The 27872-nt window shown below is 38.6% G+C and overlaps 1 protein-coding gene across 1 annotated transcript; it reads right to left on the bottom strand.

Moving 5' to 3' along the window:
* Positions 1 to 27722, bottom strand: LOC134751487 (fez family zinc finger protein erm-like). Its single transcript, XM_063686905.1, has 2 exons — positions 27618 to 27722; positions 1 to 2121 (listed from the first exon to the last, which is right to left on the bottom strand). The coding sequence occupies exon 2, from the start codon at positions 2103 to 2105 to the stop codon at positions 1011 to 1013; it is 1095 nt and encodes a 364-aa protein (XP_063542975.1). The 5' UTR covers positions 2106 to 2121; positions 27618 to 27722; the 3' UTR covers positions 1 to 1010.
* Between the last annotated feature and the right edge of the window lie 150 nt (positions 27723 to 27872).

Genomic DNA, 27872 nt, shown 5'->3' with positions numbered 1-27872 from the left:
GTGTTAACATTCTTTTATATTTTAGCTCTAGCTAGCTTTTGATATGAATTCTTCATTTCTCGCTATCCAAAGGTTCGCTATCGATCTAAAGAGAGCGTTTTAGCGATAAGACCGCCTGTTGTTATCTAGTTATAATTTTCTTCTAAATTTTATTGTAAGTAATTTCATATGTAAAATGTACGAGTATTGTTATTGGAACAATAAAGAATATTTTTACTTATTTATTTGTTACTCAAGTAGTCAAGTATAGCTCTGTAGGTAGGTAGTGTACATTTCTTCTCCTGATTTCACTCATACATAATTTCAAAAACTGCAAACTACTCAGTTGCACATGGAAGATATTCTCAATTAAGAACGTTTCCAAAAGATTACCGTCGCCGTTAACTTCAAATTCGTTACCCAGGGCCAGGACGCGTATTTTGGTCATTTTTTTTTAGAGCTTGATGCTTGATATTAATTATATATTTTTCAATTGTGTCTCTTTCTATCGATGAATCTACATATACAAATCATGAGTTTATCACACAATCAATTCGACCATTAACAGCTACTAGCATTTAGATTCTAATCTGAATGGACCGGCTAACATTGAGTAGGTATTTCCACTTTCATATTAACTGTAATTTTTTACATTTATGGCCCACCATGCATAACTGCCGTATTAGTTAATATTTGGAATTATTTGCTTGAGAAACCTAATGGTCTCTCTAAACGTCACGATAATGGCATGTGATTGGCTTTGATCGATCGATTGAATTCGTTGCTCCTATGTACTTAGCCAGCTATTATCTAAAATCGCATGCCATTTGTTAGTTGAATGGGTTTTTTAATCGCTGTTACGGCTGTTACGCGTGATGAGGCAGATTTCAACGTTCGTAAATTTATACACCGAAGCACGAGAATCACCGTATTAAACTTTTCACTAACAAACATATTTACAGAATCTTAATTTGCATTTTATCTCCAACTCAATCGTTGTTCTCTCCGAAGTTGTTGAAGTAAGCCGCGGGTCACAAGAGCTTTGAGAAGAAAGTGTTCGGCGCCGGAAGTCGAGCGTCTAAGAGTCGAGGGTACGGGGATCCGAGGAAAGGCCGAAAGGCCGCGCGGGCCTCCTCCGGACTCGCCTCTTGCGTCGACTCGTCTTGCGTGTCCAGTGACGAGTCGTTATTAGATGAACTTGCTCCCAAATGTAGCTTCCTAGTGTGTTTCTTCAAGTCGAAATTCCTGCAGAATCCTTTAGCGCAAATACTGCATGTAAACGGTTTTCGCTCATTGTGAGTATGCATGTGAAAGGTAAGGTTATAGATCTGATGGAACGCCTTATTGCAGATACTGCACTTGTATGCTTTCTCCCCGCTGTGTGTTAGTCTGTGGTTCTTATAGTTTCCTTTCTGATGGAAACCTTTCCCGCAGAACTCGCAGACGAAGGGCTTGTAGCCGGCGTGGATGCGCGCATGCGTGTTAAGCGTCGAGGAGCGGTTGAAGGCCTTGCCGCACGTCAGGCACTTGTGTGGCTTCTCTGACGTGTGTATGATTTTGTGGCGACACAGAGTTGAAGCCTGTCGGAAGCCTTTACCGCAGATTTTGCACACAAATGGCCTCGCTCCCGTATGGACGGGCATGTGTCTGGTTAGGTTATAATGCGCATTAAAGACTTTCCCGCAGTCTCCGCAAGCGAAGCTTTTGTTCTTAGCCGGGGAAGGTGTGGGACCGGTAGTTGAAGAGACAACATCAGTGGCGGGTCTAGGGCTGGGTACTCGGGGCGGTGAAGCTGGCGGTGGCCGCGGCAGCTGTAGCTGGTGAGCATACGTTAACGACACCAGGTCTGGTCCGTAGTAAAGTAGAGGATACTGCGAGACCAGTTGTCTCCTCGCCGCCGGGATGTACTGCTTAAAAGCAGAGTCGAGAAGCTGCGCTCCGTAGGACAAGAAAGGCGGTGGCGGGTCCGGTGAGACGGACTTCTTGCGGTCGGGCTCCATGAGGCGGGCGATGGAGAAGTTGAGGACGGGCGCGGGAGCGGCGGGGGTGTGCGGGGTGTCGGGGGACGAGGCGCGGTCGGGCGAGGGCTCGCGCGGCTCGCGCGCCGATGTCTGGAACGGCTGCATCTTGCGGGTGAAGGATCTGAGGACAAATGCAATCTTGTTAATGTAGGATTTTTTGTCACAAATTTATTTAAAAGTCAAACAAGCATAAGACGTTGTGGTGTACGGGTTAAAGACTTGGAACTCAACTGAAAATTTTAAAATCCATGAAAATAACAGTAAAGATGACTCGTTTTATTTTTATCCGACAACGGCAAAGCAAAAAAAGGGTTATGATTTTGACCGGTAGGTATGTATATAGTTCATCTATTCCCTTCATAACTTGTAAAAGTTAACATTATTTTAGAAATTAAGTGTCATTCGAATCGACCTCTAGAGGTTATATGAATATCGAGTCGGCGGCTCGGGATCGTATCGTAATATCAATATTAATATAATTAGACATGACATATATTATACACCAACTTTCCCTCCCTTTGCCTTCAAACCCTTTCAATTCCTCCCCGTCAACGGCGTCGAAAGTGCTCCGTATCATTGTGCTTGTTTTAAGTAAATTGGAAAGCGCCTCGGGGACTTGATGGTAGGTACGAGTAAACATGGCTCCATTGTGTGACGATCGCGGATGCTGAATTAGGGCGGGCTTCTAACGGTATGGACCGCAATTCCCTTTTCAAATGATTTCAAAAAGAAGGAGGTTGTCAATGGGGTTGGCAACTGTCAAAGGTTTTGAAAGATGGCGCCAGGCGCCACGATAGGTTTTAGCTGTCTCTGGTTTTGTCATGAAGTTATACCCTAAACAGGAGCGAGCTGTCACTTTTTTTGCCATACTAAATTGAACCTTATCACCGAGCCAGAAAGGTGTTCGTACCAGACTAGAGAAAACGGTCCACATGAGATAGCAAAAGTGGGTCGCGGTGTCCCACTCGCACATGTTGCCAATGTTAAAAAAATACCATTTTGGTAGTATTTATATCAATAACTACTAAAATTAAATACCTTCTTATATTATTTAAGTGCTATATTCAGAGTGCGGTTCTCATATCTTTTACGTAATTTGTAAATAGTTATAATGTCAATATTATTAACTGATTTAACCAAGCATGTGCACAACATAAAATACATTAATTTTGTTAATCCCCATCCCCATCAAGACTAGGTGAAAAAGTAGGGATAGACCTGTTTGAGTTAAAGTTTTTGCTACCTACTTTAAACATGCGATGAGTTGCCTAGTAGGTTAAAGGACTACCTGGTTTTTATATCTGAAGAATGAAGCTTACTCATATAATACTGATCGAACTTCACTTTGAAGTTCGTTTGATCATGTATTTGTAAATAGTTAAATATTATTAATATTATTTGTCAATATTATTAACTGATTTAACCAAGCATGTGCACAACAAAAAATACATTAATTTTAATATGGTAGACATTGTAGTAACTTTGAATATTAATTGGTATCCCCAACTTGATAATGAAATTTTCAAAATACATGAATAGCGGCGCTCAAGATTTATTTGCGAAATAAAGTATAAAATGGGTAAAAGATGTTGTGTGAAAGGTTGCAGAAGTTAAAGTTTTGTTGATTGTGGTATATCTTTTCACAGGTAAGCCTCAACTATTAAAGTTTACGATAAAAATACAAGAAAACATTGTCAAACTCATTAGGGTGACTATGATGTTGGCACGATGTGAATCGGCCTTACAGAGTTCTTATTACCTCGTACTTACTTAATGTAAAAATAAGTTTACCTAAATAAGTATATCTTTATTTCGGCATGTTTTATTATTTGTTTGATAGATAGATAGATAGATAAATGATTTATTTGTGCACGTAATGAGAGCTATATAATTGCCAAAATTTAAATCCAAAATCCTTAAATATTACAGACACATTTATACATAATATTCTATATAGGTTGAACACACATTTCCGTCAGTACACAAAGGCGGCAAATAAAAAAAATGGTGCAATTAACTACGATGACGCTTAAAGAATAGCTGAAGTGTGCAAAAGAGAAGCCATTACGTATATGAACATACCATGAGTGCGAAAGAGGCAGACTACAAATGAAAAAAATGTGACCATTTTTAGGGTTCCGTACCCAAAGGGTAAAAACGGGACCCTATCAATAAGACTCCGCTGTCCGTCTGACAGTCTGTCTGTCATCAGTAACAGCTTTTATAACGACTAAACTAAATTAAGTAAGGTTTTGTGAAGCGTTTTACAGAGGAGAAAACAAATACATATATTAGTCATACTTGTTATGAACAAAATGCTGCACTTCATGATAAAAGCAAGCCGCTTTGCACAGTGATAGTAGGGACCGAACTGAGCGATTTGACCCGCAGCAGCGGCAGTTTCACCCCTTAAGAACAGAGATGGCGCCACTTCTTTAAAAAATATTTCAAAAAATTCTACAAGCTAAACCAATGAACCGATTTAAATGTTTAATATCTCAAATGAAAGCGCATTATATACATTACTTTTAAAAAAATACTTAAAAAATATATACTCAATACTTTTGATAAAAACGGGAATTTTAAGTTTGTTTTTTTACTCGATTGATAGTTTTTACTTGATTTCTCAAAAAAATTGTATGGAATATGAATAGTTTAATGCATGTATATATTACTGAATAAATATCAAGTATTTTAAAAATAACCCGACACCGATATCTCTCATACTTCTCGAAATATGAAAGTTTGAATGTGAGTGTAAATTTCTTCAAGATATATTCCAAATAATTCTACAAGCTAAACTATTCGACCGATTTTAATGTTTAATATCTCAAATAAAAGCTCATTATATATACTACTTATAAAAAAATATTCAAAAAACATATACGGAATACTTTTGGCAAAAAATGGCATCTTAAGTTTTTTTTCTTACTCGATTGATAGTTTTTACTTGATTTCATAAAAAAAAATTATGGAACATGAATAGTTTAATAAATATATATATAGTACTGAGTATATAAAAGTATTACAAAAAAACCCGACACCCATACCTTTCATTCTTCACGAAATATTTAAGTTCAATTATGCACGTTCTTACAAATAAATTCTTTAAAAGAAATCTTCAACCGCAGTAAGTGCACTGATTTTAATATGAAATGTGTCATATGAAAAGAAATCACCCAATTTATTTTAATAAATAAAAAATTAGTAAATAAAAACTGAATAAAGTTTTTTCCTGGTGCTGAATTACAAAAAAATATAACAAATCTAAAATTAGGAATTATTTTTATTTAAAGTGACTACATTTGTAAACAAAAAACTTAAATGTCCTCTTCGGGTTCACCGGTAGATGTAGAACTAAAAAAAAGTCGTTTTGAGAAGTACTCGTACCATTTCAATACTACAAAATCACCGATCATACATGAACTGGTTGCTGTAGATTACTGTTGGATAATTTTTGTGCCTGTAGATTTACTGTTGAATTATTTTTGTGTCTAGTTGATTACCATTAAACCTATAATTTTGTGCCAGACCTATAATCAGTGGTCAGCATGCAAAATAACTCTGGATTGAAAATTACATTAACTTACTTTTGATTTGTACAGCCACCTTTGCATGATTTACACTGGGCTGGGCATGGTAAGCTGACACGACGACACTCACAACGCATAGTTTCGCAGCCAGATTTGCAGCCACAATGGTCCAAGAGGCTTAATTGCGACCAAATCGCTGTAACTGCCGACCATTCCGAATTCCAACTCTCTTTTTCCTCAGTCCATCCCCAAGAAGATGGACATGGTATGGAAACTTCTGGTTTCATAGCGTTTCCCCATATATGGCCCGCTTGGTAAGCCGCTCGAAGTGCATGTTTATAGATAGCAGCTGATGTAGGTGGCAGGCTTGACAAAAGCTGCACGTGGGCGGGAACTAGAGGAATGGGCGGTTGCGGCTGGCCTGGTTGTTGTCAATCAGGGGTCTATCAACACATGTGTGCGACAACAGGGTGGTTCCATTGTCGACGTAACATTTGTTAATGCTGCCTTGGCCCGTCGTATTCAGGGTTGGGAGGTGCTTGAGAGCGTAGAGTCCCTATCCGACCATCGTTACATACAGTTCAGGGTCTCCGCACTCCCAGGTACTCCGAGCGGCCCAATTAGTCAGTCCCTGCGAGGTGACGGCCCAAGATGGGCGCTAAAACGCCTAGACAGAGAGGCATTGGTTCTTGCTGCTGAGGTCCAAGCATGGAACCCGATTCCCGGGGATCCAATAGATGTAGAGGAGGTGGCGAAATGGTTCGGCGAAGCCATGACGAAGATCTGTGATGCAGCGATGCCCCGAGCCAAGCCTCTTCCTCCTAAACGTCAGGTCTACTGGTGGTCTCCGGAGCTCGCACAACTCCGAGAGTCATGCGTTGCGGCGAGGCGTCTTTATAGTCATCAGCGAAGGCGTAGGCTCCGAGATCCTGCCCGGGAGACAGAATTATATGCAACATATAGAGAGCGTGCAAAAAGCCTGAAGATTGCTATAAAGCAGGCAAAGGAGGACTCATATCGGGAAATGCTCGGAACGTTAAATAATGATCCTTGGGGGCGACCATACAGGATGGTCCGAAACAGACTTCGCCCTTGGGCTCCCCCCCTAACGCGAAGTCTTGAGCCGGATCTACTGCGGAATGTGGTGGAAGCGCTGTTCCCGGCCTGCGATAACTTCGTACCGCCAGTAATGGCAACCCCCGCAGAAATTGAAGGTGACGAGGAGGGGATACCTGACGTGTCTGGCGATGAACTTGGTGCAGCTGTGCTAAGACTCAAGTCAAAAAATAAAGCTCCTGGGCCTGACGGCATACCGGGTTGCGCCTGGGTCTTGGCCAGCAACGCTCTGGAGTCACGAATGCTGCAAATGTTCACAGCTTGCTTTCATCAAGCCAGGTTTCCACGGCAGTGGAAGACAGGCAAGCTGGTCCTCATAAAAAAGGAAGGCCGACCGGCAGACTCTCCATCTGCCTACCGCCCAATAGTGCTACTTGATGAGATTGCGAAGCTCCTTGAGCGCATAATAGCCAGCCGTCTTACCAAGCACCTCGCCCGTGTCGGGCCTGATGTGGCAGACTGCCAGTTTGGTTTCCGCAGCGGCCGTTCAACAGTCGACGCCATTCAGCGTGTTAAGGCCCTCGCTGACGAGGCGGTGTCCCGAGGCGAAATCGTCTTGGCAGTGTCCCTGGACATTGCCAACGCCTTTAACTCCTTGCCTTGGGGCTGTGTTAAGGAGGCCCTGCGGTACCACCAGGTACCAGAATACCTAAGGCGAACAATTGACGCCTACCTGTCGGACAGGTTCGTTACTTACCCGGGTCGGGAAGAGTGGGCAGGATACTCGATGTCTTGCGGTGTTCCACAGGGGTCGGTTCTAGGGCCACTCCTGTGGAATATCGGGTATGATTGGGTACTGCGAGGCGCAAACCTGCGAGGCATAAACCTCACCTGTTACGCCGACGACACTTTGGTGACAACTCGCGGGAAAACCTTTAGGGAGGCCGCCATACTGGCAACGGCAGGAGTCGCTCACGTCGTCGGTCGGATCCGGCGATTGGGGTTAAAGGTGGCCCTACAAAAATCGGAAGCTTTATGCTTCCACGGGCCCCGCAACGCGCCACCGCCGGATGCGCATATAGTGGTAGGTGGAACCCGGATCGGCATCGAGTCCACGATGAAATACCTTGGCCTCACACTCGATAGCCGGTGGAATTTCCGCCCCCACTTCCAGCGCCTGACGCCGAAGTTGCTGGGAGCAGCTGGCGCTCTAGGGCGTATACTCCCAAACACGGGGGGGCCCAAAGCGTCATGTCGACGGCTGTACATGGGTGTCGTTAAATCCATGGCCCTGTACGGAGCCCCAATCTGGGCTGACGTTTTAAAAAGGAAGGAGGTAGCCCTACTTAGGGCACCTCAAAGGGCAATAGCAACGAGAGTGATAAGAGGGTACCGCACGATCTCTTTTGAGGCAGCATGTGTTTTTGGCAGGGTCTTTACCGTGGGACCTAGATGCGAGAGCCCTCGCAGCGGCTTACCGTTGGCGTAAGGAGGCGCATCATAATGGAGACTCGCTAGCTCCGAGAGAAATTCTAGGACGACGAGACGCAATCCACCTAGAAATGGTGGAGGTTTGGGAACAGAGGCTGGCGCATCCCAGCGCAGGCCGTCTGACCATCGAAGCGGTTCACCCGGTTCTCAAAAAGTGGCTAGACCGGACCCATGGCGTGATGAGTTTTCGACTGACTCAGATCCTCTCGGGACATGGATGTTTCGGGAGGTATCTAAAGGATCTGGCCAGGAGAGAAATGACCGCAGTATGCCACCACTGCGACTGCCCGGAGGACACTGCCCAGCACACACTGGAAGTATGCCCAGCCTGGGAGGAGGAGCGCCGCACTTTAACAGCTGTGGTGGGCCATGACCTCTCGCTGCCCACCGTGGTCCGAAACATGGTGGAATATGAGAGGTCGTGGCAGGCTGTGCTGGACTTCTGCGAGGCGGTCATGGTGCAGAAGGAGATGGCAGAGCGCGGCAGGGAAAACGATCCAGCTTCCCAGCCAATGCGCCGAAAGCGCGTGGGGCGGCGGCGGCTGGCATATGACCGCCGACTTCCCCCTTAAGGGTCCCTGTGGGCGACAGGCTCGGGGACGTCTGTCGCCTACACAAGGGTCCCTGGGATGGCGAGCACGCTGATGAAAAGGCGCGCTACTAGGGAGGTAGGGGGAATAAAAAATAACAAAATCCCTCCAGAGTTGGGTCCGGAGTCCGGACAGCCGCTGGCGAGGCTGCGGAAGAGTGCTCCAGTGTTCCTGTGGCCTCGCCTTATAGCCCTGAGGTGGTCAAGAGGGGTTTTTGGTGGGTAAACCGTGGGTCCCATGAGCCTATACGGGAGTCCCACATAACCATCCCAGGCCCGTCCCCGCGCCTGGGTGGTATGCGAAAAGCATTTTCCCCTCTATAAAAAAAAAAAAAAAAAAAAAAAGGCTTGACAAAAGCTTGTTTTTTGAATAAACAAATATTTGTGAACTTCATTTACGTTTATGTGTTCCGTTTGGCCAAACAATAACACAAATCTAGGGTTACTTTATACTAAAATTAAAATATGTAGTTACACACCTGACAACTGACAAAATCATAAACTTAAAAAAGTTGACATACTCCTATTTTCCCGTCTTTTTATAGTGGCCAGAGAAAGGCAGCTTGATCTGAACGAATTCTTCCACTACGAAAACCAAATTTGCCCACCTTCGTTGTCAGTCAATGGAGGGCGTCGTTTAGGGAACAAATCTGATTTGGCCGAGAAATTAGAACCTGCCAACCCTGCCACCTACATCAGCTGCTCTCTATAAACATGCACTTCGAGCAGCTTACCAAGAGGGCCATATATGGGGAAACGCTCTGAAACCAGAAGTTTCCATATCATGTACATCTTTTTGGGGATGGACTGAGGAAAAAGAGAGTTGGACTCCGGAATGGTCGGCATTTACAGCGATTTGGTCTCAATTAAGCCTCTTGGACCATTGTGGCTGCAAATCCGGCTGCGAAACTATGCATTGTGAGTGTCGTCGCGTCAGCTGGCCATGCACAGCCCAGTGTAAATCATGCAAATTTAATGTGGCTGTACAAATGAAAAGTAAGTTAATGTAATTTTCAATCCAGGGTTATTTTTCATGCTGACCACTAATTATAGGTCTGGCACAAAATTATAGGTTTAATGGTTATCAACTAGGCACAAAAATAATTCAACAGTAATCTACAGCTGATCAGTGATTTTGCAGTATTGGAATGGTACGAGTACTTAACAAAACGACTTTTCTTTTTCAGTTTTACATCTACCGGTGAACCATATAATTTGACATCACCTAATAATAATTAGTTGCCCGTTTATTTTTGTATTTAATACACTGACAATTATCTGATTCAATTCGGCTTATATGTATAAAAACTACTAAATTGACCTACTTTTATATTATACACATAGATTTAAGATTAGATTCTAAGTATGCATGTAATATTGCTATGCCCCCACGGGGTCCATGTGGAACTACCAAGAATTTGTAATACCTATAAAACCATGATTGCAATAAATAAATATGAACCCGAAGAGGACATTTAAGTTTTTTGTTTACAAATGTAGTCACTTTAAATAAAAATAATTCCTAATTTTAGATTTGTTATATTTTTTTGTAATTCACCACCAGAAAAAAACTTTATTCAGTTTTTATTTATAATTTTTTTATTTATTAAAATAAATTGGGTGATTTCTTTTCATATGACACATTTCATATTAAAACCAGTACACTTACTGCGGTAGAAGATTTCTTTTAAAGGATTTATTTGTAAGAACGTGCATAATTGAACTTAAATATTTCGTGAAGAATGAAAGGTATGGGTGGGTTCAGTATATGTTTTATGAGTATTTTTTTGTAAGTAATGTATATAATGAGCTTTTATTTGAGATATTAAACATTGAAATCGGTCAAATAGTTAAGCTTGTAGAATTTTTTGAAATATATTTTGAAGAAATTTACACTCACATTCAAACTTTTATATTTCGTGAAGTATGAGAGGTATCGGTGTCGGGTTTTTTTTATAATACTTGTTATTTGTTCAGTAATATATACATGCATTAAGCTATTCATGTTCCATGCATTTTTTTTCAGAAACCAAGTAAAAACTATCAATCGATTAAAAAAAAAACTTAAGATGCCGTTTTTTGTCGAAAGTAATCAGTATATATTTTTTGAGTATTTTTTTAAAAGTAATGTATATAATGAGCTTTCATTTGAGATATTAAACATTTAAATCGGTTCATTGGTTTAGCTTGTAGAATTTTTTGAAATATTTTTTAAAGAAGTGGCGCCATCTCTGTTCCTAAGGGGTGAAACTTGCGCTGCTGCGGGTCAAATCACTCAGTTTGGTCCCTACTAGCACTGTGCAAAGCGGCTTGCTTTTATCATGAAGTGCAGCATCCGGGCAAAAAATGGCCATAACAAGTATGACTATATCCATTCTCTCTGACTTCCTATGCATGAATGAAAAAAGATCTTGGCCAAACTATACATTCCAACTTATCCTAATATCCCACATACATATGACTTATGGTCACCCTAATTAGAAAGAGATGCAACCGCCCACTTTGACTTCTCATGTGGACACACTTTTTGGCCCGTGTACTCCATCCGGTTTATTAAAATGTAGTTCTATGAGATTTGGCTTAAAAGGGTTATATCCAGGTATCCAGGCCATAAAATAAAAAAAAGTCTATTTGTAGGACTGACAGGCCAATGTAAAGGGCTTATTATAGTTATTATTATTACCTACACTGCCTACACTACACTTATCCTGCCTTCGGACGGCGAACGATCGGCCACGACGTCGGTGCCGTGTGCCGACGTCGGCCCCGATATCGGACCAAAGGAACGTTTTCCGTTTCACGAAATATTAGCACATCGTTTACAATATTTCTGATGTAAAAAAGAAATTCAAACTGCAAAAATTTGTCAATTTGAGACAATAGTACAGTGTGCAATGAGGGGGATAAGTGAAACTTACCCCCGGTTTTTCATCACACTTGCGAAGGAAAAACTAAATTTTAAGCGAAATAATTCTGAAATAGAGTGGCATATCAAATATTCGTCCGCCATATTGTCATTTCTTGACAGGTTAGGCATCATCGAAGGCACAGACCTATTTCGGCATTCAGCCACGATTGAAAATTATGTTAAAATATTTTAAACGGCTATTAAATTAATCAAATTAAATATTATTAAACGTAAACAAAATATTAAATTATAAACGTCAGTATTTTAAAAGTAAAACTTATTTACTCTACTTGGTTTGTATGAATTAGTGACATAATAAAAAAAGATATAACTCCCTAGGGAGATAACTTTTTTCACAAACCATGTAACCATAACCATGGAACAATATAGGCCTTTGTCCTTCAGTACACCTGAATGAAATAAGATCTTTTTCATATCACCAATTCGAAAAACGGCCTTTTCTTCTCTGCTAGGAGGCATCAAAGTGGCACTTTTCTTCCCCGCTAGGAGGGATCAAAGTAAAACTTATGTGAACAGCAGAAGGATTGTACTTGGTAGCATAATTATTTTCTTCTTGGGCGGAACACACTAGAGTTCCTCATTACGCGGGGAAATAGTACAGTCTCGAACGATTTATTCATCCTCCAAAAGAAATGCATTAGAATATTAGTAAACGTCTAAGATATTGCCAAAACGAAAATAGTAGTAGTAAACCATTAGTATTAGTATTTATTAATTTGTTTAAAGATTGCCGTAAAATTGTAAATAATGTATATATTAGTTAATTGTTTTAAAAAAATAATTTGTTTTAAAAGTTTTAATAGTTTAAGATCTCGTTCCCAGTCCTATTATACACAGTCAACGCTATGTACTCCTTAATTGCCGTACTGTATCAGGTGAAGTACCTTGACACAATTGTAATGCAACATTTGTAATACATACGATGTGGATGTACTTAATAAATAAAATAAAATAAAATAAAATAAACGTCCCACAGACAGACACCTGCAAACCGCACTTTTTGACCCTAAACATAATATTGACTCTACCTTCTTTGTACATTCTGGAAATTGCTTTTGCTACCTTCGTCAGAAACAATATCGATATGTTTGAATTCTGCAAAAGTGCACGCAGAAAAGATAACATTGTCCCACCGGAACCAGTCCTAGACATATACAAAAAAGGTCCATATTACCAAGCTATACAAATTTACAACAAATTACCCTCCGATATTAAAAACATTGAGAGCAAAAACTTATTCATAACTAAACTCAAGACACATTTGGTAAAAAAAAAACCTATTATACTCATGAAATAAAACTATGAAAACGGATTATATCGCGTATATTGAATTTATAATACATCCCGACGTTTCGAACTCTTTACAGCGTTCGTGGTCAACGGGTTCATAGTTTTATTTCATGAGTAACTATCGCGGTAACCGAAGACAAATATACCCTAGCGTTTTCATTATGAAAGTAGTTAAGTTTATACTGATTTAAACCAGTCATCAGGCGGTCTAGCATGAGTTGCATTCTCGCGCGCGAGTCCATACTTGAAGTCGCGCTAGATGTATGGAGTCGCGCGCGAGAACGCAACTCATGCTAGCAGATCAGGCCATAAATAGACGTAAGTTTGTACGCGATTAAGTCCCGTGGTAGTTTTAAAATTATTAGTTAAGTTTAGTTTGTATAATTATGTATAGTAGTAGTAGTAGTAAATCACTTTATTGTACAAAACAAAAATTGTTAACATGCATTGTTCAATATTGTGTATAAGCTAGTTATAAGAAAAAATGCTACACCCCACCGGGGTCCATGTGAAACTACATAACATCTATGTACATACCATGGTTTGCAATAAATATTTACTTACTTTATACTTACGCTCATGATTCTACTTTAGAATCCCTCGCTACTCTCGGGATTCTGTTATAGAATCCTTCGCTTCGTTTAGGATTCAATAGTACGCCCTACATACACATACACGTACGACATACGTCATTTAAAACAACACAAATAATAATTTTAATTTGCAGTGAAATCTCAATCGTTTCGAGCCGCGAGCGCCACTCGAGCGCACAAAGCATCAGCGGAGGGTTAGCTCAAGCGAATATGTTCGAGATTGGGCATTGTAAGGGTTAAGCGTATGGAACGGGTTAGCGCAGACGTGTGGTTTTGTTTGTGCGTTTCGCTTTTGTTTTATTTAATTGAATAGTTATTTGATGTTAAGTTGGCAGTGGCACTAGTGTTTTTATATAATAATTTCAATTAAATTTCATAGAAGTTTGAGGTTAAACACTTGCATAGTCTGGTTTATTAAAATCGCTGCAGACTTATCTTGGTTTAGCTCTACCTTGCTAGTCTTGGTACTCTTGTTACAAAGAAATACCTATAGTCAATATACTTACTATCAAATATCAGGTATGTACGAGGTACGAGTATAATATAATAAACTATTAATTATGTTTAAATAGGGGGTATTACTGCAATGTTCTGCCACCAGAGTGCAGCACTAGCCCGTTTAGTAAACCATAGAGTAACTTATACATACTGTGCCTACCAGGTTTTTGACAAGTTTTCAGAGATAATAAAATATGACATTGATGCATCAAGGCGCTAGGCGGGTTGTTTACAGAGAACCTACCTATATATACCGGGAAACGCGAATCCGAAATTTCGCTATCTGTCTCTTTTTCGCTCGAATATACAGTCACGTGACAGAGATGTTAGATAACGAAATTTCGATTTTTCTTGTTTTGCGATAGACCCTCAGATTGTGGTAGTGGCGCCCCCTGCCCAGGGTTTCGCGTAATATTCCCTATTGATTACCGGTTAAACTTGGAGATACCATGGTTACCAGTACAATTTGACACTGGCTTAACGGTTTAACCGCTTAACCTTATTAAGAAAAGGCCTACCTAATTGCAGAAAAATACATAGTTTTCATTTGTTAATTAAAATAATAAAAGCAATTGCAGAATCTTTTAAACACGTCAAAAACACAAAAGACGAATTAGATCGTTCAACTTTTTACGAAATTGTACAGGTCTTAAGTGAAATATCGAAAATACTCTAAATTTTCTCTTAAAAGTTTTACGATTATTATAAGTGTAGTTTTGTAGTTTTCATTTCATTACTATACCTAGTTTAGGTGACTGTAAATGTTGTTCTATGTGTTGTTAAGTTGTGAAAGAGCCCTTGAAGCCTACTTGCATAATAAATACATGAAGTTTGTTTATTTTTGTGTGTGTATAGGTATTATGTTAAGAGGATAGTGGTTGGCCGCTTCTCCATACAAATTAACATAGTCCTCATATTCCTCTCTGACTATTTTGGAAAAAAAATTACACAATTAAATGCAAAAAATCGAACGGAGGTTGATACATCATACATCATCAAATGATGTAAAAACTATTTTCTATAATGTTATTATCCAAAGAGGAAAATGAGGACTACGTTTGAACAAATATGCAGTTTCGTGAAGTCGTCTACTTTCGTCTTTAGGTACTTTGTTTCTTCTGTTCTCATATAGTTGTAAATTGGCCGTTATGTTTTCTAAAATGCAATTAAACATTATAATAATCTGAACGGCTGCCAACACGGTATTGTTTCCCGATTCCCCCGCCAGGTGTCGCTGTTGCACCAACAATGCCACCGCTCTACCATTGTGCACTGAAGGAGGCGCACTTACTCCTTTTGTACTCTACTACGTTCAAATACATACCCAAATATTTAAGGGAGAAGAGTCAATTTGCAATGGCAGGTGTCAGTTTTGTCTGACTTGTGTTTTGTGTAATTTTTGCGCGTTTTTGTGGAGTCTGTATTGTCAATCAAATGCTTAATAAATGAAGCGGGCTGTCAATATTTGTGGTGTAATTAAAGTGATTGAGGTAACCGCCCACGCCCACACATAATACCCATTGGCAAAGTCATTTTATTAGTTAATGTGACTGCTAAATTATGAAAGGCATTCAAATACTAGTCTTGGTTTATGAAACGAGCCGAAAGCGAAATCGTATCCAGAATTTAACTTATGTAATAGTTATTTACGATACAAGTGCGGAAAAGAGGAAATTCGAAACGAGTGGCGATAAATTAAACCACGACCGCAGGTAGTGTTTTAAATTGACACGAGTTGCGAATTATCTATTCGCACATGTATCGTACAACGTTTTACAGTACATATGGCCCTTTAAACTTTCGACATATGCATGAAAAGTGCTCTTTTACGCACTAGTGTGAGAAAGTAGCACCATATGTACCGTAAAGTAATTTTACAGTACATATGGTGCTACTTTCTCGAATGAGCACTTTTCGTGCATATGTCGAAAGTTTAAAGGGTCATATGTACTGTAAAACGTTGTACGATACACGTACGAATAGGTAATTCGCAACTCGTGTCGATATAAACACTCCCTGCGGTCGTGTTTTAATTTATCGCCACTCGTTTCGAATTTCCTCTTTTCCGCACTTGTATCGTAAATAACTATTAAAATATTGTCTATGAGTAGTATAAAATCCATCGCATGAAAATCACAGTTTGTCATACAAGCTTGTCTCCATACAACTTGTTTGTAGTTTTGCAGTGACAGTGTAATTTGTTATACTGAACGAATCGAGCTAATTACTATCGAGTGAGATATCTATTCCCTGCGTGGTATCAGTATTCTGCTAAAATATGACACTGGCATTTTTTTATTGTCTGTATCAGGCCAAATATTCAGGAAAACGAGAAAAGAAGAAATTATATCTGAAAGGTAATTATTATTTAAGTAACAGTGTTGCTATGCCCTAACGGGTGCATGTTGTAACCTAAGATATAAATAAGACCTATTGAATATGAATAAAAGTTTGTAAATTACAATATCACGAATATCTAGGGCATAGTTACACCTGTGTAAGCAGTTTCTCGCCAGTACCTACTAGAGTACTAGAGACTGTTCCCGACCAGCAGATAAGCTCCCTAATCCTCTCTAGATAATGCGCAGATTAGGCAGGCCCCACCACTTCACACCCCCAACGCAATCTGCACCTTAAGATAACATCCACAAAGCACAAAATGAGTTGATTACGGTCCGATATCAAATTATTCTTTGACGAGGCTCTTCACTAGGCGAATACAAACCAAAAGGTACTTTATCCAGTTGGAGTAAGATTGATTTTTAATTAAACAAAACTTGCAACAATCGCAGTTCGCTGTCGAAGCATTTTGAACTTGACAGTCTAAATTGTAAGGTGCCTTTTCAATTGAATTTGGAGTAGTTGGGTATCACTTAACTAATTGACACGTTAGAGTTACGGAAGGCACTTGTAGATGCATCGATAGGCGCATGAATAAGATGTGAGATAACTGCAGCTTTGAAATTAGTAATGCATCTATATCTACATCTATCTCTGACATAGTATATTAAAACGGGTCACTGGTGGGGACAGTACGAGTAGGTACGGGGTCTGCGCCGGTCGCTGTTATCGCTGGCTACCTAAGATACTTTTCTTTCAACAGGCAACTAATCGAACAACAGGCAACATCGAGAGAATTCTAACAAACCCAAACACAATATCACAGAGTTCCTATGGCCACCTCCCGTGTCCACTGTCCATCGTTAGATCAGCTCGATCTCGATAGTACCATGAATAAATATAAATATATGAATAAATAACCAACGAGGTGGAGCGACGACCTGGGGAAGGTCGCGGGAATTCGGTGGATGCGAGCGGCACAGGATCGGTCGGAGTGGCGAGCCTTGGGGGAGGCCTATGTCCAGCAGTGGACGTCTATCGGCTGACATGATGATGATGATGATGAATAAATAACTGAAATAAATGTCATATATACGAAGAAAAAGTGACCAGTGGGCTAGAATCGAACCAGCGTCCTCTAGCTGCTATCGCGGCATATGCCTAGAGTTAGACCAAGCAAACTACAGCGAATTGATAGCACAGACTGTAGAAGTGGTATTTAAAACATATAATTTCATATCATGTGACGTTTATGATAACACTTCTATCACGCTCTGTGCAGTGCAGCTATCAAACACGCTGCGGAGTTAGCTTGGTCCAACTCTCAGCCCCTCGGCCACCCGGGTCACGGGTCACGGCAGTATGGGTCGATTTTTTCTAAGTAGGTATATGCAGTTTCCTGAGGGCTTAATGGGTACCCTGTCAAATATAGTTTATACGCAGTGAAGCTAAATAAAAGTGTGTAATAAAATCTGTGTTAAGTGTGTGTGTTTATTTCGGTTTATAGTTTAAATAGTAGTGTGTTTACTTAAAAAAACACAAATTGGAATATTTTCATAGAAAGTAATTTTATTTGTTCTTCGAGTGTGTAATAAAATCATTGTCACCCAAGAATAAGAATAAGAATAAAGATCATTTATTTTCAGCTAAAGGTTACAGACATTCCAGGGGTCTCCGCACTAGGCAGTGCCTGTATATTATTTTGTACCCAACTTACATACTATAATGTATTTAAGTTTTCAGCTTCATTGGAAACCGGGAAGTGTATCAATATGAGTTATATTTTAATGCCGTTACAGCTTTACTTTATTTTTAGACAGGTACCAAATATTTATTTGGCATATATATTAGAGACCATGTATGAAGCAATTTTAAAAAGAAAACGGATATCTATTAATTTAAAAATGAAGTTCTTTTAAAATATTTTGTTAGCAAATAAAGTTAAATGCACATTCAAAATTTGTATATCGGTAATCGTTACATAAGCTGTCATTTAATACAAGAAACCGGCCAAGTGCGAGTCGGACTCGCGTTCCAAGGGTTCCGTACATTACACAAAGTATTTTTAGGGTTCCGTACCTCAAAAGGAAAAAAACGGAACCCTTATAGTATCACTCGTGTGTCTGTCTGTCTGTCTGTCCGTCTGTCACAGCCCATTTTCTCCAAAATTACTGGACCAATTACGTTCAAATATGGTACACATATTACGTAAGTTTGTGACCCAAAGACGGACATGTAACGTAAACAAATGAATTTTAAATATGGCGCCACTTTTCGGGGGTAAATGAAAAATTTTAAAAATAAAGTTTTTCAAACTGTATCGTGTTACATATCAAATAAAAAAAGCTCATTTGGAGTCTCAATTTTTTTTTTGTAATTTTAAAATATATAGTTTAGAAGTTATTTAAGAAAATAGCCAAAAAAATATCATAATATGATTACTTAATTAGGTGTGAACAACTAGATGACAACTAAAATGTTTAATCATACGCTTTACAATATTAGTTGCCTACTTATTATTTTAGACACTTCAAGTTCCCTATATATTTTTTGGATGGCTTGATTTTGTTGCCATTTTTTTAATAATGCGGCATGCACCCTGAAAGGTGGGCCAAAATGGCTACCGAGTGGGACCCACGGAACACCATAGATGGTGCAGGCCGGGGTGCAGGAGCAGGTAGGCCGAAAAGGAGATGGCGGGACGACTTGGACGCATTTTATCCAGATTGGCGGGAAGCTACGAACGACAGGGTTGAGTGGAGGAAGCGAGGGGAGGCCTTTGCCCAGCAGTGGGACACTAAACTAGGCTCATAAAAAAATAAAAATAAAACAAAATGATGCTTATATTTGAGGCTAATATAAATTTATTGGCGCTAAAATATTAATACACCGCCAAATTATATTATTATATGCCCAATGAAAGTTCCTGTTTAATATTTTAGATGCCCGAATCATAATAAACCATTATTATAACTATTATAAGACGAAGATACCTACTCTACACGCGAACATTTTACTTGCTACGGAGTCTACGGACTACGGCGTAGCGCTACGAGCCGAACTAGATCTGTATCTTTTTAGTATACAGTAACTAGATAGGCCTCGAGACCAATTTGAACGTACACTTTAACATTTAAATGTATTTCGCTCATACTTGTCCATACATGTATAGGCGCGAACGAGACGCAGGGTGAATGGGAACAAATTGACATCATTTAGATGTCAAACACAAACCATGACCTAAATCCATACCGCAGGTTTTGTCAAACGTAGTGTATAAACGGCAATTTGTTGTCAAATGTACTTACATTGAATTGGCCTCGAGTTCGTCCAGTTGTGACGATATTATTCTCTTTTTAGGGTTCCGTACCCAAAGGGTAAAAATGGGACCCTATTACTAAGACTCCGCTGTCTGTCTGTCTGTCCGTCTGTCACCAGGCTGTATCTCATGAATCGTGATAGCTATACAGACTTGAAATTTTCACAGATGATGTATTTCTGTTGCCGCTATAACAATAAATACTAAAAACATAATATTGTCTTCGGTTACCGCGATAGTTACTCATGAAATAAAACTATGAAAACGGATTATATCGCGTATATTGAATTTATAATACATCCCGACGTTTCGAACTCTTTACAGCGTTCGTGGTCACCCGTTGACCACGAACACTAAAAACATAATAAAATAAATATTTAAATGGGGCTCTCATACAACAAACCGATTTTTCTGCCGTTTTTTGCGTAATGGAACGGAACCCTTCGTGCGCGAGTCCGACTCGCACTTGGCCGGGTTTTTTAAGACACCAACATTTAAAGTTAAACAGTTCGAGGCTTTTACACTACTTTACTAACATTACATTAATCTATAATATTCCATTAATACCATAAATCCTTACAAATTAGAAATTACTTACACGTCAACACCATTCCTTGGCAAATAAAATAAACTAATTGTTCGCTTTCCGAAGCGCCGCCAAAAGCAAAACGCTCACAACCCAAAAATTTGAATAACAACGCCGTGACATCTGTCAAGGCAAGACTCTCATTAGACCGCGACACGCCGTCCCTCTCCTACTTATACTAGGGAGTGTAGCTGTCTCGCTCCCAATCCGATAATCCTATGTTGTCGGTAGAGGTCATTACTAAAGACCAGTTTGAGGAGACCCTCGCGAGGGTGTGTTTCCAAAACGAATGCAGGTCTTTATTGTTGGTCGAGAGTCAATTGTTTGGTGTAAGATTGGGGGCGCGGGCGCCAGTAATGTGACGGCCATTATTGGGATCCCAAAATTGTTTATTGCTGGGTTTGTCAGCTGACGGGATTATGGTGACGTGGAGAGGAAATTATCCGAATGTTGACAAATCATTTGAATTCGAGTTTACGGTCATGATTTTATTGATTGACAAAAATTATGATAAATGGGCTTTTGATAAAAATAGGCATTGATGGAATTGATTTGAAAAGATCGGTTGGGTTTGTTAAGAATGTAATAAGGTACTTATGTTTGATGTTTATATATTTTATACCTGAAATTAGCAGTGCAGCTGTATTATTAAGAGAGGTCCTTCAACTTTGCAGTCTTTTTAGGACATCCCTATAGCTGCATTTGAATAGAATTCAATTTAAATCATATTTCATAGGCAACAATTAATTATAGACTGGATAAAACGCGCATACATTATATAAAAATTCTTTTCGGATAAATACAACGGTTCTTATTCGAATGATTACTTTACAAACGTGAAATATTGTTGTTTCATCTTGTGACACAAATAGTAATGACATCACAATCGAACATTATTTGAACTTGTAACCAGCTAAGCTAAGTCAGGCTTTTACCACTTATCATTTCAAAAATACAGGCACAGGAAATGTAATTGATTTAAGTACAAGGTGGAGGTGGCCCAAAAATACGTTGAAATTAATACGTGCAAAGATTTTTAAGGAATATTTTTCTTACTTACATCTTTTACAAAATGTCATTGAAATTATAAAACTACAATTATTTACTTAAAACTATTTATTTATTTTCAAAATATTTTTCTTTATTTTTGTAACACAAACGCAAACTTTTGTTAAAATTATGAAATTATGAGCCGTAGTAAAAAAAATACCAATAGTTCTGTTGTACTATATCGTGTTAGCTATATGCTAAAAATGCTTCTGTTGAAGGTACTAAATATTTAAAATTGATAGATAAATTTATAGCAAACACGCGAAAACTAAGGTACAATATTAGTATTCATAACGCAAAAAAAGGAACCGTCTGGGATTCAAACCCACAGTCGTCAGTTCAAAAAAAATCTGCTCACATTAGCGTTATTGATATTGTGATTGCAAATAATAAACCCTTTATAGAGGCTTCCGGTATTACGATTGCGCGAACGCAAACCGCATTATAGTCCAGTCAATATTGTACTCCAGTGGACAAAGCCATGCCGCTCCGTTGCCCGCGTCTACGTTTAGTCTATGATCTATTGGACAATGATGATCGCATCGGTAACTTTTACGTTTGACACTTCCGACGGAAGCTTTTTTGCTCTTTTGGAAAAGAATGAAAGAGACTTACGACACTTTCACTGGGAGTGTGTGTTTGGATTTTTTATGCCTCTTTTTTTAAACTCTTGATTTTATGCAATCGTAATTTGAAGGAATGTAAATTTTAATAATAGTGGCGAAGTGGGCCCTCGCCCACGGCCTCGCACTTATATAATAGGGGCCTCGCAGAAGTTATCCCTTTTTATTATCTCCGGAATACATATTGAAAGAAAGCTACTTCACGACGACAGATGCGACTTCACCCGCGCGTCCGCGGCTAGATTAGTGCACGCTACGCCACTGTTTAATATCCTGTAAACCTGACTTATTTACCATACATTTTAATGTACTTAGTCTTACGTACTTGTAAAGTTTCAGTTCCACTACGTTAAAACCGCCTGTTGCAACCTTTATTTAGTTATTTACATTGTAAATCTGTTTTGAATTTAATATTGTGTTCAGTTACCGCGATAGTTACTCATGAAATAAAACTATGAAAACGGATTATATCGCGTATATAATCGCGATGTTTTGAATTTGTTTTGTACGTGGTAGAATAACGAATATTTACTTACTTTAAGTAAGTAAGTTACTTACCTATTTATCGAGAAAATGTTATTAATCACTTAATATAATATACGAAGGATAAAATCCTTGATGAAATGAAATAAAATAAACATTTCGCAAAGGCGACATTATAACGTGTACGAAGCTATCACTGTAACATGTGCCGAATGACAGGGACGCAGATAGTCAATCTACGAACTTCGACATTCGCGGTGGCCGCCCTCTCATAGTCCGTAATTGCATTTTCCGCAGTTTCCCCCGAACAATGGGCGGCGCCGGCGCGCGCGCACGGTGACGTCACGCGGCGCACGATCTAATATTTGCCGCCGCGATCAAGGGCGAGCGGTTGACATCATTCTTTATTGAGTTCACGTATGGTCTGTTGTACATAAACCTTTAAGGATATACATAAACATAAATCACATGGCACAGTCGTTCGGGCAATGACGTAATTCCATTAGATTAATTTAATTACATTTTTGGTACAAGCGTATTGCTGACTGTACTCTTCTTTCCACAAACACAATTAGTTTGCTTTATTTTATATCATCCTTCCCATGGCGACGTCCTGGCGCCCTTAATAAATTTCTACAAAACCTTTACCATTACAATTATGGTACATATACCATTATACATAAGGCGTTATTACTCGATACCTACCTACATATCAAAATATTAAAACGGCCGGCTGAGGTGGCATTCAATTAAAATACACTGAAATATAATTGCTTATAAAGCGGGGTCAAACACAGGAGGGTGAGTAAATCCTTTTACGCCAATAAAAAATATCAACACCTATCAAAGACAACTTGCTAATTTGCACACCCCTAAAAATGTAACCCATCCTGAAGGTAACCCTTCACTCCGCCCTCACACGTGACGTGGGCGACAGTGGTGACAGGGTGACACGTCACCCCAGGTGCGAGGCGACAGCGCGGAGGTAATCACCTGTGTGGGCTTTGTTGATAGCAAATGAGTATATTGGATCGTGTTTGAGCCTTGGGTGGGTTAAGCCTTAAGGGTTGAGGGGTAGCTAATTTTGAACGTAAAGGAAAAAAAAGAAATTAATATTCACCGGCATCGAAGTAGCAAATCGTCATTAAATAATTTAAGTGTGAATGTTAGGTTCCACGGTTCGACAGCATTTTCTATTTTAATTAGGTATAACATTGATGGCACAATAAACACAGTGTTATAGATAAAATTAATATTCGACACAATGTATATTAAGATAAATAAATTAAATAAATGTTCTTCCTTGGATTTTCTGTTCCCGATAGTAAAGAATACTGGTGATAGCTACAAATGGTGCAGTGCACTTTTTTTATATTTATTGCATTTTATTTTAGGATCTTTACATATTCAACATGTCGGCCCTGTAAAGTCCGCTTCTTATGGCTTCAGAGTTCAGAAATACACATCTAAGCAAATATTCACAAAATAATGACAAAGATAAGTTGACACAGCGTCCATATCTCGGAAACTATAGTATGACTCCCAAGAAAAAAATGCTCCATTTTCCATTCTAACCAACTTCATCATACACGGTTTAGGCCTCAGATGAGCAGTTGAGCTATTACACCGCTATATTGCTAAAAGTAAGTTTCTTGACATTTTTTCAAGGCCGTATCTTTATCAGTTTTGGCATTTTTCCGATATATGTTTGAAGAATTCTGGCAGTGCTTTTTAACATATATTTGGACTTATCAACGTTTTTAAGTAAAGTCCATGTTATATATAATCTAAAGTGCAAAGAACTGTAAACAGTTGAAAAATAGAAGGGTGAGGTAAGTTTCGTGAAACACCTTGTTGCAACTTACCTCGTCAATGTTTTGTTTGAGTTTGGTAGAGGCTATTCATACTAGACTGTTAAAATCGTATCTTGCAATTTAATTTTAGCACTTTGGTTACCAATTGAAAGTTTATTGAAAAATATGTGTATTTCATAAGGTTTCAGTCATTAACAACTAAGTAGTTTACTCAGCGAAAATATTGGTTAATGTAGCATATTTTTATTTTTAAAATTATAAACTACTAGTTAAAAAACAAAATTGAAAACTAAAATTCTAAATCGAGCTGGCGGTTACCGGTTAAAATATTTTACTGACACTAGTTTGCTATTTATTGTTTAAATTTATAAATTATAGATGTTTGTCAACTTACCTCAGTGCCTGTTTCAAGTTACCTCGGTATTAGTAGAGTTGAAACAGATTGGATGGATGCAGAAAACAAATGTTTTTAAATAGTTCCAAGTACAATATGGTGTTTCTGTTTTGGGCGGTAATATGGTTATGAAATTTGCTATCAGGTGATACAGACTTCGAGCTTCTAATACAACAGAGTTAATTATGACCGAAAGAGTAGAATTTGTGTCAACTTTCCTTGGTCTCCCCTACCAGTTTTGGGCGTTTTAAGTCACAAATAAATAATGAGGATTCAGTAAATATTCTCAAGAAGGGCCAAGACGTAATATTTTTTCTGTTTCTGGGAAAGACGAGGAAGAACGATGGTCGATATCAAGAACGAGGCTTGCAAAGAAGCAAATTAATTGAATTAAAAAAACTCATGTATTTCCGGAACTTACACCACTTTCTACAAAACGAATTATGCATGAGCGAAAGATAAAAGAAATTTCTATTTTCGAAGTTCGCGGCGCATTCTGCCTTAAATATATCATAAATTCACTAACTACTTAACAGGATTTGATATTCTATAACGTCTTTAAATTAAGCAAAACCATCTTCTCGCAAATTATAAACTCAAATGGAATAGGGCACGGAATAAGGTAATTAAATGTTAATTATTTATATGTATACTTCACCCCTTTGCTTAAAAACTTATCAACTATAAGATTATTAACGTAACTTCTTAAAGACTTATCTTCATAATATACTACCTACTTACAAATTGCTGTAATCTTTCCTTTGCAACACAAACATATCAGTGACAATACAAACAACCCTTTAAGGCTGGTGTGGTGTGAATATCCGGACGATAATCTCCGTTTTTTGTGGGATCTTCACGTACCTCATAAGCATGGCCGCTAACTTTACAGAAAATACCTGACATGGTAATACAGGGTGAAATTTTTATAGAGCACAAATTTCAATTATTAGGTATAATACCATTTTATGGTTAAAATTAAGTGATTCATTTTAAGTACGTACGTATGTTTAAAGTTTTAGAGTGAAGTTTTAAAATAAATATAATTCATATTTATTTATTTGTTTTAATGTGTTGTTTAACAGAACAAATTAGCATTAAAATAATATAATTGCTCATGATTTTAATAATTATACATACTGTGTGACATACGTAGAGTCTGTCAGTCTGTGCGGAAAGAGAAGTCCTAGAATGTATGGGTTCGCCTACCTTCAACGACTCTTCTCTTTTCGCATAATGGATTGCATATTTTGAGTGTGACAATAGTATAAAAATCTAACAGTTCGACATAATCTATCAATAACTGCTGATGCCGGCATGCTAGAAATAATGCAAGATACCGTCAACTGATATTATTTGTTCGTCTCATAAATGTAAACGATTCAAATTTTATTTTTGTTTACACTTTTGTAACTACTGTTAACATAAATCCTATGCAATAATATTATGTTTGCGGGTGACGAATCTTACTTCACCGTGATACAGTTTTAACTAGTACGGGGAGTAAAGGACTCATTCTTCTCATAATGTATAACTTTACAACTAAATTAGTTTATTTACGTACCTAAATCAGACTGATGTATGTACCTCCATCCTTACCTATTTATAAGTAATGTAACTTTTAGTTGTGTTATTGAAATAAAGAAATTTATTATTATTATAACTTGTACTCATTAGAGGTTCAATAAGTAATTGATAATATATGTAATTGGCTATAAAAAAGCTGATGCAGATATTACGTAAAGAACAAAAATTAAAAATAAACGCCTAAAAATTCACCCTGTAAGGTAAGTTTATTCATGACAGCTATTAGGAATGCATTGATATAGTGGCAAAGAGTATGCCGATTTGTCAGTTTGTCGGGTTGTCGGTGACAATGGTGTTTGCGGAAGGATTAGCGGTCATTATCACGGCATTACGCTAATCTTCGGTTGGCGGCGGAACCCGGAACTGTTCAACCACTTCGTTTGTCTATTTGCTTCTCTATCACTCGAATATTATATGCAAGGGTGATAGAGAGGCAGATAATGAAATTTCGATTATAGCGGTAGGCCTGCTGTGTGTTGGTACGAGTACGTGTCTGGTGTATGTGGAGGAGGCGCGGGTACGTTTGATCGTTAGAATTATGCTGCGAAATTGTGAATTGTGCTGTGCTTATGGTTTAATCTATGAAGTGTGACCGAACAAAAATCTGGTAAGAAGGTAGTAGGTGTAACTACCGTATTAGCAAAGATATATATAACTCCGTAATAGATGGACACAGTCTAAGGAAAAAACGTGCCTCGAAAATCACGAAAATTTGATTCTCGATCAGAGGGCGCCACTAGTTTTGGCCTACTCTCGTATAGAGGGTGTTGACGGTTTCGTTTGTTATTTATAATTTTAATGCATATCAGTGAAACATGGGTCTAAATCATATAAAAATAATTAATGCAAATAAAAAAATCATTTATCCATATTTAAATACATTTTAACGTATTTTTATAAATCTTTATTTTTAGTTTTAAAGTATGCCGATAGATGGCAGTGAATTTACAGCGGTTACAAAATTTACTATGACAGTACCGCTCTATCTTATTTTATCCTCTTTGGTATTAGTTATGAACTGGAATTAACTTAATATGTTTCCATCGATTTGTAAATTCCGGCTTTAGGCAATTGCCCACCGAGCTTACTCGTAGACATTTGCTACGGCGTAGCGCACTACTACAGACTACGAGACCAGCGTTTCTTGTTAAATGTATACATTATGTACCCAATAATATTGCTTATATAATATCAAGGGATTTGCAATACGGATCTAACTTATATGGAACTATCCAGATCCAACGGATCTTCTATATAATTTTGTTCCGCACTTCAGACTGTCAAAAATTGATGGCTAGTAAATGGGTTCATTACTAATTTACTCAGCTTAAAAAAATATTAGGCATTTCATTATATCGGGAATATAACTGGTACCTAGAGTTAGATATGGCACTTCTGCTTTTTTTTTTATTAAGTAGTAATTAAATAAAAAAACCACCCACCTTAATCACAAAACACTCATTCACTTGACATCACTATCACTGAGGTCAACTGCTAAGGTATGGTTTATGGTGTACGACGGTAAATGCGCAACCCGCGGAAGATGGCGACCGGAATTGGTGTGCCGAGCAAAGTGGCCCGTGGCAAACAACCCCCCACTCCCCCCTGCACTGCCCAGCCACATGCAGCCGCCTCAATAATAGATCAGCTCGCCCCTCCCTCTCGTGTGCTCACGATCAAAATATCTCCGTCTTTGT

Source organism: Cydia strobilella, chromosome 22 (genome assembly GCF_947568885.1).
Source record: "Cydia strobilella chromosome 22, ilCydStro3.1, whole genome shotgun sequence".
NCBI classification, from domain to species: Eukaryota; Metazoa; Arthropoda; class Insecta; order Lepidoptera; family Tortricidae; genus Cydia; species Cydia strobilella.
Note: the sequence above shows the minus strand (reverse complement) of the source record. Positions and strands in the feature narration are given on the sequence as shown.

Bases quoted from the DNA above. Each gene is read 5' to 3' on its own strand.
- LOC134751487 (XM_063686905.1), bottom strand. From the start codon at position 2,105: ATGCAGCCGTTCCAGACATCGGCGCGCGAGCCGCGCGAGCCCTCGCCC.